The 15,896-nt window shown below is 37.9% G+C and overlaps 1 protein-coding gene across 2 annotated transcripts in view; it reads right to left on the bottom strand.

Annotated features, from left to right (window-relative positions):
* Positions 1 to 15,896, bottom strand: part of agap3 (ArfGAP with GTPase domain, ankyrin repeat and PH domain 3) — a 1,735,421-nt gene that overhangs the window by 1,218,363 nt on the left and 501,162 nt on the right. For both annotated transcript variants that reach the window (XM_028803882.2, XM_028803880.2), the window contains exon 2: positions 14,453 to 14,511. In XM_028803882.2, the coding sequence (XP_028659715.1) occupies positions 14,453 to 14,511 (59 nt within the window). The remainder of the gene's footprint in view (positions 1 to 14,452; positions 14,512 to 15,896) is intronic.

The raw sequence follows: 15,896 nt of genomic DNA, 5'->3' as shown, positions 1-15,896 counted from the left end.
GATTTTAGATGTATATTTATATCAAATAATGATATTCTTTATTCATTCATTACTTTAGTAATGATATTGCTTATTTTTTCATCACTAGTGATTGAAGCTGCGGTGTGGGACTGTGTCATTCCATTGTTTGAAGTCCTGACGCCAATGCACTTCTTTCTTGTTAAGCACGTATCTGTGCTGATGCTTCACATTTTCTTCTTCCATCAAAAATAAAGAAATGCCTTGTAAATAGTAATAAATCATTCATTTTTTATTATTACATAGCATGTCCTGTGTTTTCTGATGAGGGGAGAAGGAGTGGGAGAGCTCCTTTAAAGCTTGTTTTGTATTGAGGCAACAGCACTTGGCTAATTAAATATGAAAATTAACCATGTGGCGCTGAGTTGCATGCGCACTGATCCCGGTATTATATCTGGTGGCAGTACAGGTATTGATGGACTTGCATTTTATGTAGCAACATCCAGTTGTACTTATGTTGGTGGTCCGCTGCTAGTGTCTAATTTTTTTTTTCTGACCTGAAGCCAGGTGTATTCCAAAGAAAAACGATTGTGCTGCCAGCCGTACTGTATAACGGTATAGTACATCTAATATATAATACATACATGCACTTAAAAGCTATGTTATAAAGAGATATGTTCCAGATATACACTCACTGGCCACTTTATTAAATACATCTTGCTAGTACCAAGTTGGGATCCCTTTTGCCTTCAGAACTGCTGTAATTCTTTGTAGCATAGATTTAACAAGGTGCTGGAAACATTCTTCAGGGATTATGATCCATAGTGACATGACAGCATCACGCAATTGCTGCAGATTTGTCGGCTGCACATCCATGACTTGAATCTCCCATTCAACCACATCCCAAAGGACTGGACTGAAATCAGGTGACTATGAAGGCCATGGACTTGGTCATCAACAATACTCAGGTAGGCTGTGGCATTTAAATGATGCTCAGTTGGTACTAATGGGACAAAAGTGTGCCAAGAAAATATCCCCCACACTATTACACCAACACTACCAGCCTTAACTATTGATACAAGGCAGGATGGATCCATGTTTTCATGTTGTTGACGCAAAATTCTGATCGTATCATCCAAATTTCTCAGCAGAAATTAAGACTCATCAGATCAGACGAAATTTTTCCAATCCTATTGTCCAATTTTGATGGGCCTGTGCGAACTATAGCCTCAGTTGCCTGTTCTTACCTGACAGGAGTGGCACTCGGTGCGGTCTCCTGCTGCTATATCCCATCTGCTTCAAAGTTTGATGTGTTGTGCACTCAGAGATTCTCTTCTGCACACCTCAGTTGTAATGAGTGGTTATTTGGCTTACTGCTGCCTATCAGCTCAAACCAGTTTGGCCATTCTCTTCTTACCGTTGGCATCAACATGTGACATGGTGGTGGAGGGTCCACAGTTTAACTGTTTTGGCCAATTTTTAAATAAATAAATAATAGTGCCCCAAAGAGGTGAAAGGTTCCAATTGCCTTAGCATTTCGCCCTTTGGTTAACTGAGGTGCTGGCTAATCGCACCACATACACATACAAAGACAGGTGGATCAGTCAAGTGACTCAATGGTGCTGCGTGGAAAGCGCTTCTTGCACTTGTGCTTGATTACGTAGGTTAAATAAAAAGAAGGCTGCACAAAGGGGGGAGGGGGGACAAAAAAAGACAAAAAAAAAACATGAAGGAAGGAAAGGAGCAGAGGTTAAAGACAGGTACTGAAAGAAATAAGCAAGAGTGAGCAAGAGCCAGTGCAAGATGGCAGAAAGCAAGCAGACAGGAAGGGGAGTCCCTGGAAGAAGCATGTGGCCAGCACTCAGTATGGGGCTAAAGGGTCGCTCCTGATGAGTGACCATGTAGTAGGAGTGGCCATTATGCTCAGGGGTGCTCTTGCAAAAAGCAGTGACCCAATCCTGAGCCCACCAAGCCGGAACCCCTCAACGCCCTGACTGCGCCTAGAAATTCCGTCCATAAAAGTTATGAACAGAATCGGTGACAAAGGACAGCCCTGGCGGAGTCCAACTCTCACCGGAAATGGGTTTGACTTACTGCCGGCAATGCGTACTAAGCTCTGACACCGATTATACAGGGACCAAACAGCCCTTATCAGGGGGTCCAGTACCCCACACTCCCGGAGCACCCCCCACAGGATTCCACAAGGGACACGGTCGAACGCCTTTTCCAAGTCCACAAAACATATGTAGACTGGTTGGGCAAACTCCCATGCACCCTCCAGGACTCTGCCAAGGGTGTAGAGCTGGTCCACTGTTCCATGACTAGGACGAAAACCACACTGTTCCTCCTGAATCTGAGGTTCGGCTATCTGATGGACACCCCCTGCAAGACCCCCAAATAGACTTTTCCAGGGAGGCTGAGGAGTGTGATCCCTGTGTAGTTGGAACACACCTTCCAGTCCCCCTTCTTAAAGAGGGGGACCACCACCCCAGTCTGCCAATCCAGAGGCACTGTCCCTAATGTCCATGCAATGTTGCAGAGGCGTGTCAACAAAGACAGTCCTACAACATCCAGAGCCTTGAGGAACTCCGGGCATATTTCATCCAACCCCGGGCCCTGCCACCAAGGAGTTTTTTGACCACCTCGGTGACCTCAGTCCCAGAGATGGGAGAGCCCACCTCTGAGTCCCCAGGCTCTGCTTCCTCATTGGAAGGCATGTTAGTGGGATTGAGGAGGTCTTCAAAGTACTCCCCCCACCGAGGTCAGCAGTGCACCATCCCCACCATATACAGTGTTGACACTGTACTGTTTCCCCCTCCTGAGACGCCGGATGGAGGACCAGGAAAAGTCGTTCTCCATGGTCGTTCTCCATGGCCTCCCTAAACTCCTCCCACGCCCGAGTTTTTGCCTCAGCAACCACCGAAGCCGCATTCTGCTTGGCCTGCTGGTACCTGTTAGCCGCCTCTGGAGTCCTACAGGACAAAAGAGTCCTGTAGGACTCCTTCAGCTTGACGGCATCCCTAACCACCAGTGTCCACCAACGGGTTTGGGGATTGCAACCACGACAGGCACCGACCACCTTACGGCCACAGCTGCGGTCAGCCGACTCAACAATAGAGGCACGGAACATAGCCCATTCAGACTCATTGTCCCCCACCTCCCTCGGAATGAGGCTGAAGTTCTGTCGGAGGTGGGAGTTGAAGCTACTTCTGACAGGGGACTCTGCCATACGTTCCCAGCAAGACTCTAACAATACGTTTGGGCCTACCAGGCCTGACCGGCATCCTCCCCCACCAATGAAACCAACTCACCAACAGGTGGTGATCAGTTGACAGCTCCGCCCCTCTCTTCGCTCGAGTGTCCAGGACATGTGGCTGCAAGTCCGATGACACGACCACGAAGTCGATCATTGAACTGAGGCTAGTTGTAATCTACGAAAAAATGATTATTTTGAAAAACACGGTTTACTTAAATATAAGTGATATTACTGTATCTTATGCTTGTACAGCATATTTGACCTCTCTGCTATAATTGTTGAGATGCTAACATGCATCCGCAATGCCAGAACATAACCTGTACTCATAATTTTCTCATAATGGTCAGGCAAATTAAAACACTGCAAGTTTTTGTTTTTTTTTAATGCATGCTGTATGGAGCACTGAGCAGGTTGTGATGTCATGTATGCCTGAAGTAGATTGGCAAGATCTTACAGTATGCATGCATGAAAGTTCTGTGCATGGCTCATACAGCTCTGTGATGCCACACTGGTCTCGTAAGGGCGCTCTGAAATCAATGTTTTCCTAAGCCGGCAGCACGATGAACTTCTATGAAAACATTTGGCAAACAAGGTTAACTGAGAATACAGCATATTCGCTGCAAATCAACACGTTTCATCACTGTACAAGGTAAATATCACCCTTTACTTTACCTATAGATCTCATTATATAACAACATTACAACTTCTGCCTCTGCTCCATCCCAAATTTATCTCTGTAGCTGTGCAGCATCTTGAGTGAATATCACTTGCGGCAGGTCACTGCACACTGCAGGAGCGGCTACTTGAAATCAAAGCGAGTAAGTGGCATGACGTTCTTGTTTATAAAACTAAAACGTAAAAGCTCAGTGTTCTCAGTGTTTCTTTTATATTAAAAAAAACCTCATTAATACATTATCTAAAGAATATAATGATTCAGTATATCTTTGAAACTGTAATTATTAATTGGCAAAGCACCACAATGATTATCGTGTTCATGCTGTTGCACTGTAATTTTATCAGCTCGTATCAGGAAGGCAGTCCCTAGCAACCAAGCAAGATCCCCTAGAAACCCATTGTCTGCCAGTAGCAGCTTTCAAAATGAAGATGTGTCATAGTTAAAAGTTAAATGAAATAAAATAATTCCAAAAATAAAGAAATAAAATTCAATCTCATACATGAAAGTAGAGCTTGGAGATTAATCTTTCAAAATACAGCATTCTTGTAACCTAAAAAAAATATTTTAAAGCACAAAAAATGTTTTAAAGAGTCAAAACAGGTTTCACAATCGTCAACAGTGTTGTAATTTATATGTCATTAGATCAAATAAAGCTGGCCCTTAGCTGGATCATTTACGGAGAGAATGTAGTCAGTAGAGAAATTCTGCTGGACAGGCTTAACTAGCTGGTCACTCAATTACCTCAACACCCACTAAAACATTAGTTAAATAGCTAGTGCAACTTTGCCAGCACTAGACAAACCACACAAAAGCACAATCAGAAAGCAAAATCCATTGTTTTCTTTTTAATACTGCCACAATTGAAAGATCAAATACTGCATACATGACCAAAAATGGCATGTGTTTGTGCTTTTCTTCTGAAAATAAAAAAGTGCATAGTAATTAGTGATACTAAATACATACATAGCAGAACTGAAATAGACAAAAATAATCTATTTGTGTTATACTTTTTTACATTTTAGCATTAAAATATTCAAAATGTTAAAACTACAACAGACTTCACCACAAAATTTAACAAATGAAGGCTTCAGTGGAGTTTGTGCATCTTTCTTTTGGTGGTTTGAGTCTCTCTACCTCCCACACACTATGTCATGCATATCTTTGCAACAGCAGCAACATTTTCTGTCTAGCAACTTTTGTTCAAAGGCAAAGTCACCAGTTAATAAAGCGTTTTTTTTCATGTATCAGATTTCAGTACTCCTTGACTGACTTGTCTGGCATCATTTGTCTTTGAATCACATGTCTAATACTGTGCTTCAGACTACTCATCACTAGTAATAGTTCAGCAAAAATGCAAGCCAAATTCCTCCTCTCTTCTCCTATTACAGAAGCCATGTGATAATAGTAGGTTTTTTTTGACTATCAGTTTTTCTTAAATTCCATGCAAGGAATTTGCCTTTAGTTTTAATTGGCATGTGTATCAGGCATATTCAGCCTGTATTATTTGCATCTTTATCTGTCATTTGAATTTACATGAAAAAAGATAAATCAGACTTTGAAGGAGAACACTTCTTCACATATTCAGCTTCATAAAATATAACTGGATATCATTAAAAAACAGGGCAAACTAATACATGGAAAATGTATGTCAAATATTTACTTTAAGCACATACATTATTGCAACAGACTGAAGTGCTAACATTTAAATGAATTGTACTTAATATGAAATTCTTATTCATTATGATCAAAACCTGCAACTGCTTTTAGGTCACAGTACCAATTCGTTCTTCATGCATTCAAGCTTCCCACCGACTTAAGCATAGCAAAAAAAATGTAGATTTTCCTTATTATGTACCTGTAGAACATTCACCTAATTGCTGAGGCAGTGTTCTGCATGTCTTTAAGAGAACAGTTTTACCTTTTTTAACTGGTTCTCTAATATTTATCGCTAAAATGTCATAGATGAAAGTGTGTGGCTTTTAGGCTTTACAGTCCAAAATAAACTGCACAGGAAAGTTATTAACAATGCTAAAGCCACTAAGTGGGTAGAAAGTACAGTATCAAAAGTACCTTCGCATCAAAATCCAATTAACCATAACAAACAACAGGGAATGAGAATGAAACCGTGTCAAACCCAACTAAGAAATACTGAAAACATTAAGACATCTGAAACAATTTTTAAAAAACTGATTTTTCTCATCAAAGCTTGGCAGTTCCAGGAAGCTCCTGACCTTGCATGGTCTTGCAACATACAGCAGACATCCAGCAACTATATATGAAGAGTGGGAATGGCGGCCATGGACTCCATTGAATTCACGTCTGTATACAACAGTTCCTTAGCGGTCACATCGAATTTGGCATAATGTAAATAAGTTTACTGGGTTTGTAAAGACCTGTGAGGAAGGCAGAGCAAAATACTTCCTTCATAGCAGTGGCAAAGGAAATTACAAGCAAATATTTACCAGCACTGTTCCTCACAAAGCTGAGACTCAAGACTGCCACTGAAAGTGAGATTATGGAACTGCTGACAAAAAAGCACTACATGTTCAATATTTCTGTAGTTCTGAGAGACCATTTGTGGGTTAACATGCAACTGTGTCCATGACTCAACATCATCTGGATCAAGGGACTGGCTAAAAGCCTAATCACTGCTGCTCAGGACCAGGCATTCAATATCAGGTTCAACCATTAGAACATCTTGAAGCAGCAGGCTGAAAAGAAGAGCATAATGTGCACCAAGACTAAGGATGAGCCATAAAAAAACACAGGATGTACAATCACTGCTTCTACTGAATATATAAACTGGTAAAGCAAGATTGCAAGCTATCTGCACTGGTCAATTTGCGGTGCATTAGTTACACAAATGCCTGAAAAAAAGTGCCAACAACTCATGCCCGAGGTTGTTGTTAACATCAGAAACACTACCATTATGTGTAACATGGCAGTGCACATCGATTACACCATTTCAGCTAACTGCTCTGATATGAGGGTCCATTGCAAGAAGGAGAATTAATGCCTGCTGATTGATGTAGCAGTCCAGATAAGAACATGTTACTCAAAGAAGCTGAAAAGCATAGGAAATACACAGAACTATATGTTGAGATCAGCAGGATGTGGGGCACCCAGAGTAGAGTTGTGCCTGTGGGGGTCGGGGCCTTAGGTACCATCCAGAAAGGATTCAAAAAGAATCTGCAAGAGCTGCCAGGACACTGAGAAGTACAGAAGATCATACAGAATGCTCCCATTCTTCGCAAAGTGCTGGGTTAAGCCTTAGGTTCCTGGTTGTGATACCAACACTACACTGCAGCATCCTCCAACAAATTACTGTAGTAAATAATTAAAAAATAATAATAATAATAATAATAATAAACTTAGCAAATCAACCTTATAACATTCTGCTTTGGAAGCCAGACAATATCTCTAAAGTAGTATGATCCACTTCTACTGCATTTTTGTGAAATAAACTATAAAAAGGGACAACTGAAAAACTAAACAAAAAAGTTAGAAAGAAACCTTCTCAAGCATTTCTTTAAAACATGATCTTCCAAATCAAAGCATAGTCACACATCTCGTCCCAGCTTCAAAATGTATTTTTAATTTAATCAGCAAATAAAAAATAAAGCTACCGGTATATTCTTTTTTCTTATAATTCTAAGTATTAGAATAAAATGACCATATTTTTACCACCAATCTGTAATGTTGCAACCATGCAGGCATTAGGTCACAGCAACAGATTTATGGACTTTGTCAAAAATAAAAAACAGCAAAATAAAAAATCAATTCAAGAGAGTGGCCTTATTGCTGCATTATCAGACTTGTAGTTGTACTAACATTTAAACTTAAGATTTTACTACAACTATTTAAATGCAACTATAATCATTTAATGCTTTCTTTTAAATATTCATTTTTCCAAAGTGCACATTATTTACATTGTACAGTGCAATTCAAGTTAACCTAGCAAGATGATATCATTCATTATGAAACTCTCTTTCATAAAATATATAAGCAAACAATAAGTAATAAATGAGGCTTCTTACAAAACTATAAAATTTGTCACACTTCAATTATTGAATTGCAATCTACTACAGGTACATTCCAGGCAGTATGCAGGGTCCAGTGGCAGAGAGAACATCTACTTGATTATGTACTGGAGGTTAATACATTTTAATAATTTAATTGTTTTATTTCACAATGTAACCATTTACCATTATAAAGCAAATGTGTACACATTTCAAAATAAAAACAAGAACAAAAGCTTATAATGAATAATAAAGTTAAAAGAAATAAACCTAAGTGTAAATAGAATAGAAAAAATGTAGTTGAAAAAGGCTCTGTACAATTGCTAAAGAAGACAAATTACAAAATATGGTTTCAAATAAAACAGATACAAAGGCAAGTTACAAGAGATTTTTTAGAGAAGATCAGAATGAGACCCTACAGTAGATGGAGATTCATAAATTGAGATAGGGAGATATCTACAGAGAGTAAAAATGCTAAATGAAAGTCCACTAAGAGCTGCAAAATAAATCTTTGGAATGTACAGAAAGTTAGTGTGAGAGCAGTGTGTCTGTAATATATGATTTAAGCAATGATGACAGATTTCCATAAGTATAGAAAAAATAGCTTAACAAGACCCTAAGCAGAGATTTAAAAGTAGTCTGGTAAATGCAGATTAGCACTCAAACAGTTGCAAATATTGTTTTCTAACCTCCATTACCGATTAAATATCAGCATTAACTGTGAAACACTTATTGGTAAAATCTCTACAAAGCACATAGCTGCTATATTACTGTATATGCCTCACAAACATTGGAGTTTGCCTAATTACATTATGTGAAGTGACTGTGAAGATATAATGGGCCCTCAACTAAAACACTGCTCTGCTGTACAGCCCAATTCCCAGCATCACTTCATTAAGATTTGAAAAGTGCATTTACTTGGCACTGGCTAATTCACCTCCATTTTACACTTTTCCTGATATGAACTATGGTATGTATTGACACTAGCTTTAAAAATAAAATGAACAATAGCTTTATAAATTCATTCATTGAACTAACACTGAATTAATACTGAATACAGTGATCCCTCGCTATATCGCGCTTCGCCTTTCGCGGCTTCACTCCATCGCAGATTTTATATGTAAGCATATTTAAATATATATTGCAGATTTTTTGCTGGTTTGCGGATTTCTGCGGACAATGGGTCTTTTAATTTCTGGTACATGCTTCCTCAGTTGGTTTGCCCAGTTGATTTCATACAAGGGATGCTATTGGCAGATGGCTGAGAAGCTAGATTGCTTACTTTTCTCTCTCTCTTGCGCTGACTATCTGTGATCCTGACGTATAGGGATTGAGCAGGGGGGCTGTTCGCACACCTAGACGATACGGACGCTCGTCTAAAAATGCTGAAAGATTATCTTCACGTTGCTATCTTTTGTGCAGCTGCTTCCTGAAACGACATGCTGCACAGTGCTTCGCATACTTAAAAGCTCGAAGGGCACATATTGATTTTTGACTGAAAAACAAACTCTGTCTGTCTCTCTCTCTCTCTCCCTGCTTCTGACGGAGGGGGTGTGAGCTGCCGCCTTCAACAGCTTTGTGCCGCGGTGCTTCGTATACTTAAAAGCCAAATAGCCCTATTGATTTGTTTGCTAGAGATTGTTTTCTCTATCTATGTGACATTCTGTGCTCCTGACACGCACTCCTTTGAAGAGGAAGATATGTTTGCATTCTTTTAATTGTGAGACAGAACTGTCATCTCTGTTTTGTCATGGAGCACAGTTTAAACTTTTGAAAAAGAGACAAATGTTTGTTTGCAGTGTTTGAATAACGTTCCTGTCTCTCTACAACCTCCTGTGTTTCTGCGCAAATCTGTGACCCAAGCATGACAATATAAAAATAACCATAAAAAACATATGGTTTCTACTTCGCGGATTTTCTTATTTCGCGGGTGGCTCTGGAACGCAACCCCCGTGATGGAGGAGGGATTACTGTAGTCACTAAACAGGAAAGAACCATGAGACCCAAGACTTGTTGAATAACCAGCAGATATACAACAAAAAAAAGCAAAAACGTTTTGATCAATAGTTATAATGTTAGTTTTAATTATTTCACAAGGAGTTTAATCCCTGCTGCTCTCCAATTCATCAGTTTTAATTATTCCCTGGAAGGGTGCAGCTTTAAAAAGCCGCCCTAGATTTACGTTCAGTCACTTGAGTCATTTCCAGTATCGGGAATGTTCCAAGAAGTCTCTAAATTACTAGGCCACAATTACTTGGCCTTTCCTTAAAGTTCCATATTCTAGGGTGGCTTTATCTGGTTCTATTTTAAGAAAAAAAAAATTCTCCTATATTAAACAGTACATTGTGGCAGCACCTAAGTGACCTGGAGTAATTCACCTGGTCTGCACCTGGTCTGATAGCATTTGAACTTACTGTACATGTAGTTTACGATATTATTTCTTTTCTCTAAAGTGCCATTTGTGAATTAATTCTATCTTCACAATACATAAACCAAATTCTGAAATATTTACACTTTGCACTGAAATCTATAATAATAAATTAATATTTAAGTTAATAAATAGTCAAACTTTTTTCACTTTGCCAGTGTTTTATTCCTCAGATCACGACAATACAGTACAAGATATGCTTATATTTAATTTCAAGCACTACATACAAACATTTACTGACTTGACCGTACCAGCATCAAGGCATGAGAAATACCCAGACTCACACTGTGGTGTAATATTGTACTGAAAAATTTCATGACATATATTATTCTCACAACACAATTGTAAAAAAACATGAAATTAAATACTTGAGTACACGATGTAAATAAATGAAAATCGTTTACATTTTATAATTATAATAACTCAATTATAATAATTCAAGAGTAAAGAGTTCCAGGGATCTAATAATATTAGCCCCTGGTTTTTTTAAAAAAAAAACCAACAAATAACTTACATAGTACTTCTGATGCATACGAATTACTATAGCACTATAAGTGAGACCTATTACCTTAGGACTTTTCACAGGCAAAAACTAAATAACACAACATATTACTGAAATAAAATTAGAAAATATGAAGGTGAGGCAATCTTACATGAAAATTATACAGTGGAATTTCTGAAAGATTAACTTAACCATACGCTTAGACATACCAATGTTAAAAATTCCTTGTTTGACTTAATAGTCTTGCCAACTTCAGCTTTTCTGGTGTTCTTTTAAATGAAAATCACATTTTTCCTTGAAAACAGATCAACAAGGTTAACTATTACAGAAATATAACTACAACTTTAACTAGGGACTGCACAGGCAAGTGTACAGTACTATAGGCAAATAAACCTTTTCATTTATCAAATAGTTTACATTTAAGAAAAAAATGACCTCCTAAAGCTATTACATTTTTTAACTTCCTTCAATGTATATAAATCATTATAAAAGCAAAGTAAATGATATAATACAAAAAGATTTTTCAGAATAATCTACTAACTTCCAGACATGGTAATTTCACCTCCAGCTCTTAAAAGAGAGAGATTTATCAGATCAGACAACGTGAACACACAACCATGGTTAAAATAATACAGGAACTCTGACAAAACCTGTAAATCTAAGGGATTAAATAAACTACGAAACTAAGATTTCACATAGATGCAACAATGTGTCCTTCAATTTTAATTATAGACGTAGTTCTGTTATTAAAGAGCTTCAGCAGAAACTATAATGCAAAAGCTAAATATTAAACATCACTGTATGACAAAGGAAAGAAACCATAAATAGATTGAATATTGTATTTAACTTGTTTTATTTTAAAAAAGTATAATCATCTTGTGCAGATTTATAATAGTACTACTGTAATGGAAGGCATCTCTCCATTTAATGCTATAATAATATGTAAAGTTTATTTTATACACATACTGAATTTTTGCAGGGAGGGAGGAGTGCAGAAAGTTTCTGCCAACCAAGAGCAGTCTATATAGCATGGAATAGACTTTCTTGAACGTTTGTTTTTGTTAACAATGAATGCTATACAGTAGCCTTTTGAATTAGTGAAAATAACATGCTAGCTTAAATATGAACACCACAATTTTTATACTATGTATTCATGTATGCAAGCAGAGAGTTCAGACAATTACCAAATCAGCTAGGCCACTCTAAATCATCTGACTGAATGGCCATTTCTTGATTCTTTACTAAAAAAAATCATGCTGGTATATTTAGTTTTGTGAATATTACCCTTATATTATTACAACTGCTTTCTGTACACAAAGCTTAAATGTTGAAAGATTTTTATTTCAACATTCAATGAAAAAGCATATTTAGTAATAAAAATTGGACTTTTTCACATTTTTATTAAGAGAATCGCTAGCAGGGTGGGGGTTTGGGTAGCATTTGACAGAACCCTATTTGGTTGGTTTTAGCCAAGTCATAGGAAATATAAATACCTAGTTACAGAATGTTACAAAAGAAGCATGGCAACCTCTTACTGCACACTGAATAAAGGCATGGAATCTGAATAATTGGTCATAAATTAGCCAGCACTGCTTAAAAATTGATTATAATCAAAACAATTTGACATCAATGAGTTGCTGTGAACAGCTATTAATGCCATAATCAGAAAATATGATGTTACTCAACAAGAATACACATTAGTTACATTTCATACCCTTGGAGTACATGTTTCTCTTGAGTTACTTTGAACTTACTGTATATAGTCTAAAGTTACAAAGATGGTGCTTATGGCAAGATATTAGTAGGCTGTTAAAAGGACATTTATAGGGGGGGGGGGGGAACACACATAACAGTGAGAGATACTTTAAAAAAAAAAGAAACCTCAATCACACCTAAAAATGAATACATTATAGGTCTTATGTCTTTTTGAGCTGGGCATGAGGGATTTGACTTGATAGAGAATTAACTGAAAATTTCACAATGTCAGCAAAGAATTGCATCTTCAGGGCAATATGATCTGCTGTTTAAAGGAAGAAAACAAATGCATGCTTACAATAATTTTAAAAGATAACACTTATCAGGTAAAATTGAACATTAAAAACTGAGAACTAATCAATAGGGAGCAAGCCCTAAGAATTACTAAGCTACATTAAAGTTCATATGAAGCTGTTAATTTAAAAAAATCATATCGTATGATCATATGGACACTATTCAGTGACCTGAGACAAAGATTGGACTCCTTCTGTACTGTGTCTCTTCAGAAAATCCTTGGGTACATCTGGTTTGAATTTGGGTCGAATGAGCAGTTTGCTCATAGAGTTCCGAATGAGGCACATTACCTGCATTGTGAGGTAGCATCAGTTACAGCACTACGGCTATGTGGCACAATTTCCAGATGGTGATCCAACTCGCAGGATTCTCACTGTTGAAGACCCGAGCAGCTAGACCAGGCCAAGAGGATGCCCACCCAACACCTTGCTGTGGTAGACAGAGGGTCATTTCCGGCGGATGGGACTGGAGCACGTGTCTGCACGGGGTATTGCCAACCAGGATCTCAAGTTGTTTCATTATGTGCTGGGTGTGGCAAAGCACCATACCAGTGCATGCACCCCAACCTGACCTGCTCCACTAGAACATTAAATGCTAAGCTCTTTACATAAAAAAACCTGGAACAACAAGAAATGCCCTTTGTAGAAAAATGGGAAAGTAACTGGAACACAAGGGTCTTCGTTTAAAACTTGTTGACTCTGAGGTTTCATTAGTTACCAAGGACCACCTGACCCAACCCAAAAATAAAAACAGAGCATCATTAAAGAAACTCATTAAAGAATACCAAGACAGTGTGTCTACAATCTCTGATGGGGATGCAGTATGTTTATTTTTGTAATAGCACACTGATATTAAACCCAACAAAAAAGAACACACTTGCACTAGAACTGCAACATTTATAAATACAACCATAAAGAAAATGAATGAAACTCCAAAAAATAGTTTCAGCTAAGGAACTGAGGGTAATGTCCTAAAGGAGTATGCCACAAATTCCTAATGCTGTCAACATTTTTAAATATTGAGGAGACATGCAAGTAATAATTTAATTGTACAATCTACACAAAGACAGTAAACCTGACTTGACATGGAAACTATTTATGAAAAGGAAAAAGAGATGTACTATTGCAGTGAAGTATTCCCTAGAATGACCTTTTTTGCAATAAACAACAAGTACTTTTTTAAAATAATGAATTTACATAATGGGCTACAGGGTGGTGCAGTGCAGTAAGGAGACCAGGGCTCACACCCTAGGTGATCCCTGTGTAGAGGCTGCATGTTTTCCCAGTGTCTGGATGGGTTTCCTCCCAAAGTCCAAAGAGATGAATATTAGGTGAACTGCCTTTGCTAAATTGCCCCTAGTGTGCTCACCATGTGATGGACTGGCAACCTGTCCAGGGATTGTTCCTGCCATGAACCCTTAGATTGCTGGGATAGGCCCCAGCTGACTCACAATGCTGCCCTGGATAAGAGGGATAGGAAGATGAATGGATGGAGCTTTCAGATTGCTAATGTTAACCTAAGTGAGACACTACTGTACTGCCAAAATTGTATTATTCTGACTTACCACTTTGAGTTCTGGAACTGATCGACTTAGTGTCCACTCTTGACTGTTGACAAAGGAATCTACAAAGGAAAAAAAAAAGATTCAGTTCTCTTGTTGTATAAAAATAACATCTGCCATTTTTTTATGAATCAGTGTGTTTACTGCATAGAGCTACTTTAGAACCACTGTATATCAATCAGCTTCACTGAGTAAACATGCAAAAAAACTTCAGTAATAGAAGTCAGAAGTTTCAGAATAAACAAACATTTATTGAAAGAAATTCAAAAGGTAAAAAAACAACTGGAAGCAAAAGGAACCAATAAAGACAAAACAAGTTTGATGTCCTGAAAAAGTAAAGCAAAAGACCTACAATTACTTTTTAAAAATTATAAAGAAGTAAATTAGTAATACTGTGAGCCAACACATTTTAGATAAATGAAATTGAGAAAAGCTTGAAGAAGACAATCGACATTTGTGTTTACTTACAAAAATAAGATTTGGTTTACTGATCTTTGTAAAGTAAATCGGCTATTATTTTACACTAATGTTAAATAAATATTAACAAAAGAAAATAATTATGTAAAGAGGTAAAGGAGTGCTATGAGGTGTTTACCATTGTAATGTGTCAAATTTACCATTGTACCAGTGTACTGATGATTTCTGAAGTGACAGAGAAGAAACAGTATAGACTGGAAAAAAACACGGCAGCAAATGCAGATGCTGTTGCTGCTCTGAGTCCAAAGATTTCGGTGCAATTTCATGTGGATTGTGCTTTATATATTATGCAGAAAACCTACTGTCGCTATACACTGCTTTATATGAGAGAACACTGCTCGGCATAAACCATTACAACAAACATTAAGGGAGCATTCAAGCAGGTCTGGCCTTCTGAGAAAATCAGGCGGTGAAAATACAGCTTCACATGAATTGGCTATTAAAAGAAAGATCTGCTGCCAATGCCATCGTTAACAATGTGAACAGACAGGAGGTGAAGGTGCTGGTGTCCACATCAGGATAGAAAAAAAAAAAAAGATCAGATCAGCACCTTCCATCCTGCTTTCAAATGTTCACTCACTAGACAAACAGGATGACGTGAGATGTTCCATTTTTTTCTTTACTGAAACATCATACTTGACGTGGTCATTCAGTTGGATAGACTAACCACTTTCAAAGTGGACAGAGGCACACAGCACCAGGAAGGTGAGCACAGGCAGTCTGTGTGTTAATGTGAACAATGAAAGATTCAAATACGCTGAAGCAGAGTCAAGCCACTTCTCTCCAGTGCTATAACATATAACTGTAAAATTATATCCTTTTTACTTGCCAAAGGCATTTACCATTATTTATATTCTAGCCATTTAATCCCTTTCAGAGTTAATTCTAAAGTAGCACCGAGTGAACTTTACAGAACTGTTACAGAGCTGCAAACCGTGCAACCCAGTGGTTTTATTATTGTGCTGGATAT

This window comes from Erpetoichthys calabaricus, chromosome 6 (assembly GCF_900747795.2).
Source record: "Erpetoichthys calabaricus chromosome 6, fErpCal1.3, whole genome shotgun sequence".
Lineage (NCBI taxonomy): Eukaryota > Metazoa > Chordata > Cladistia > Polypteriformes > Polypteridae > Erpetoichthys > Erpetoichthys calabaricus.
The sequence above is the reverse complement of the archived record's forward strand: the minus strand, read 5'-3'. Positions and strand labels throughout refer to the sequence as shown.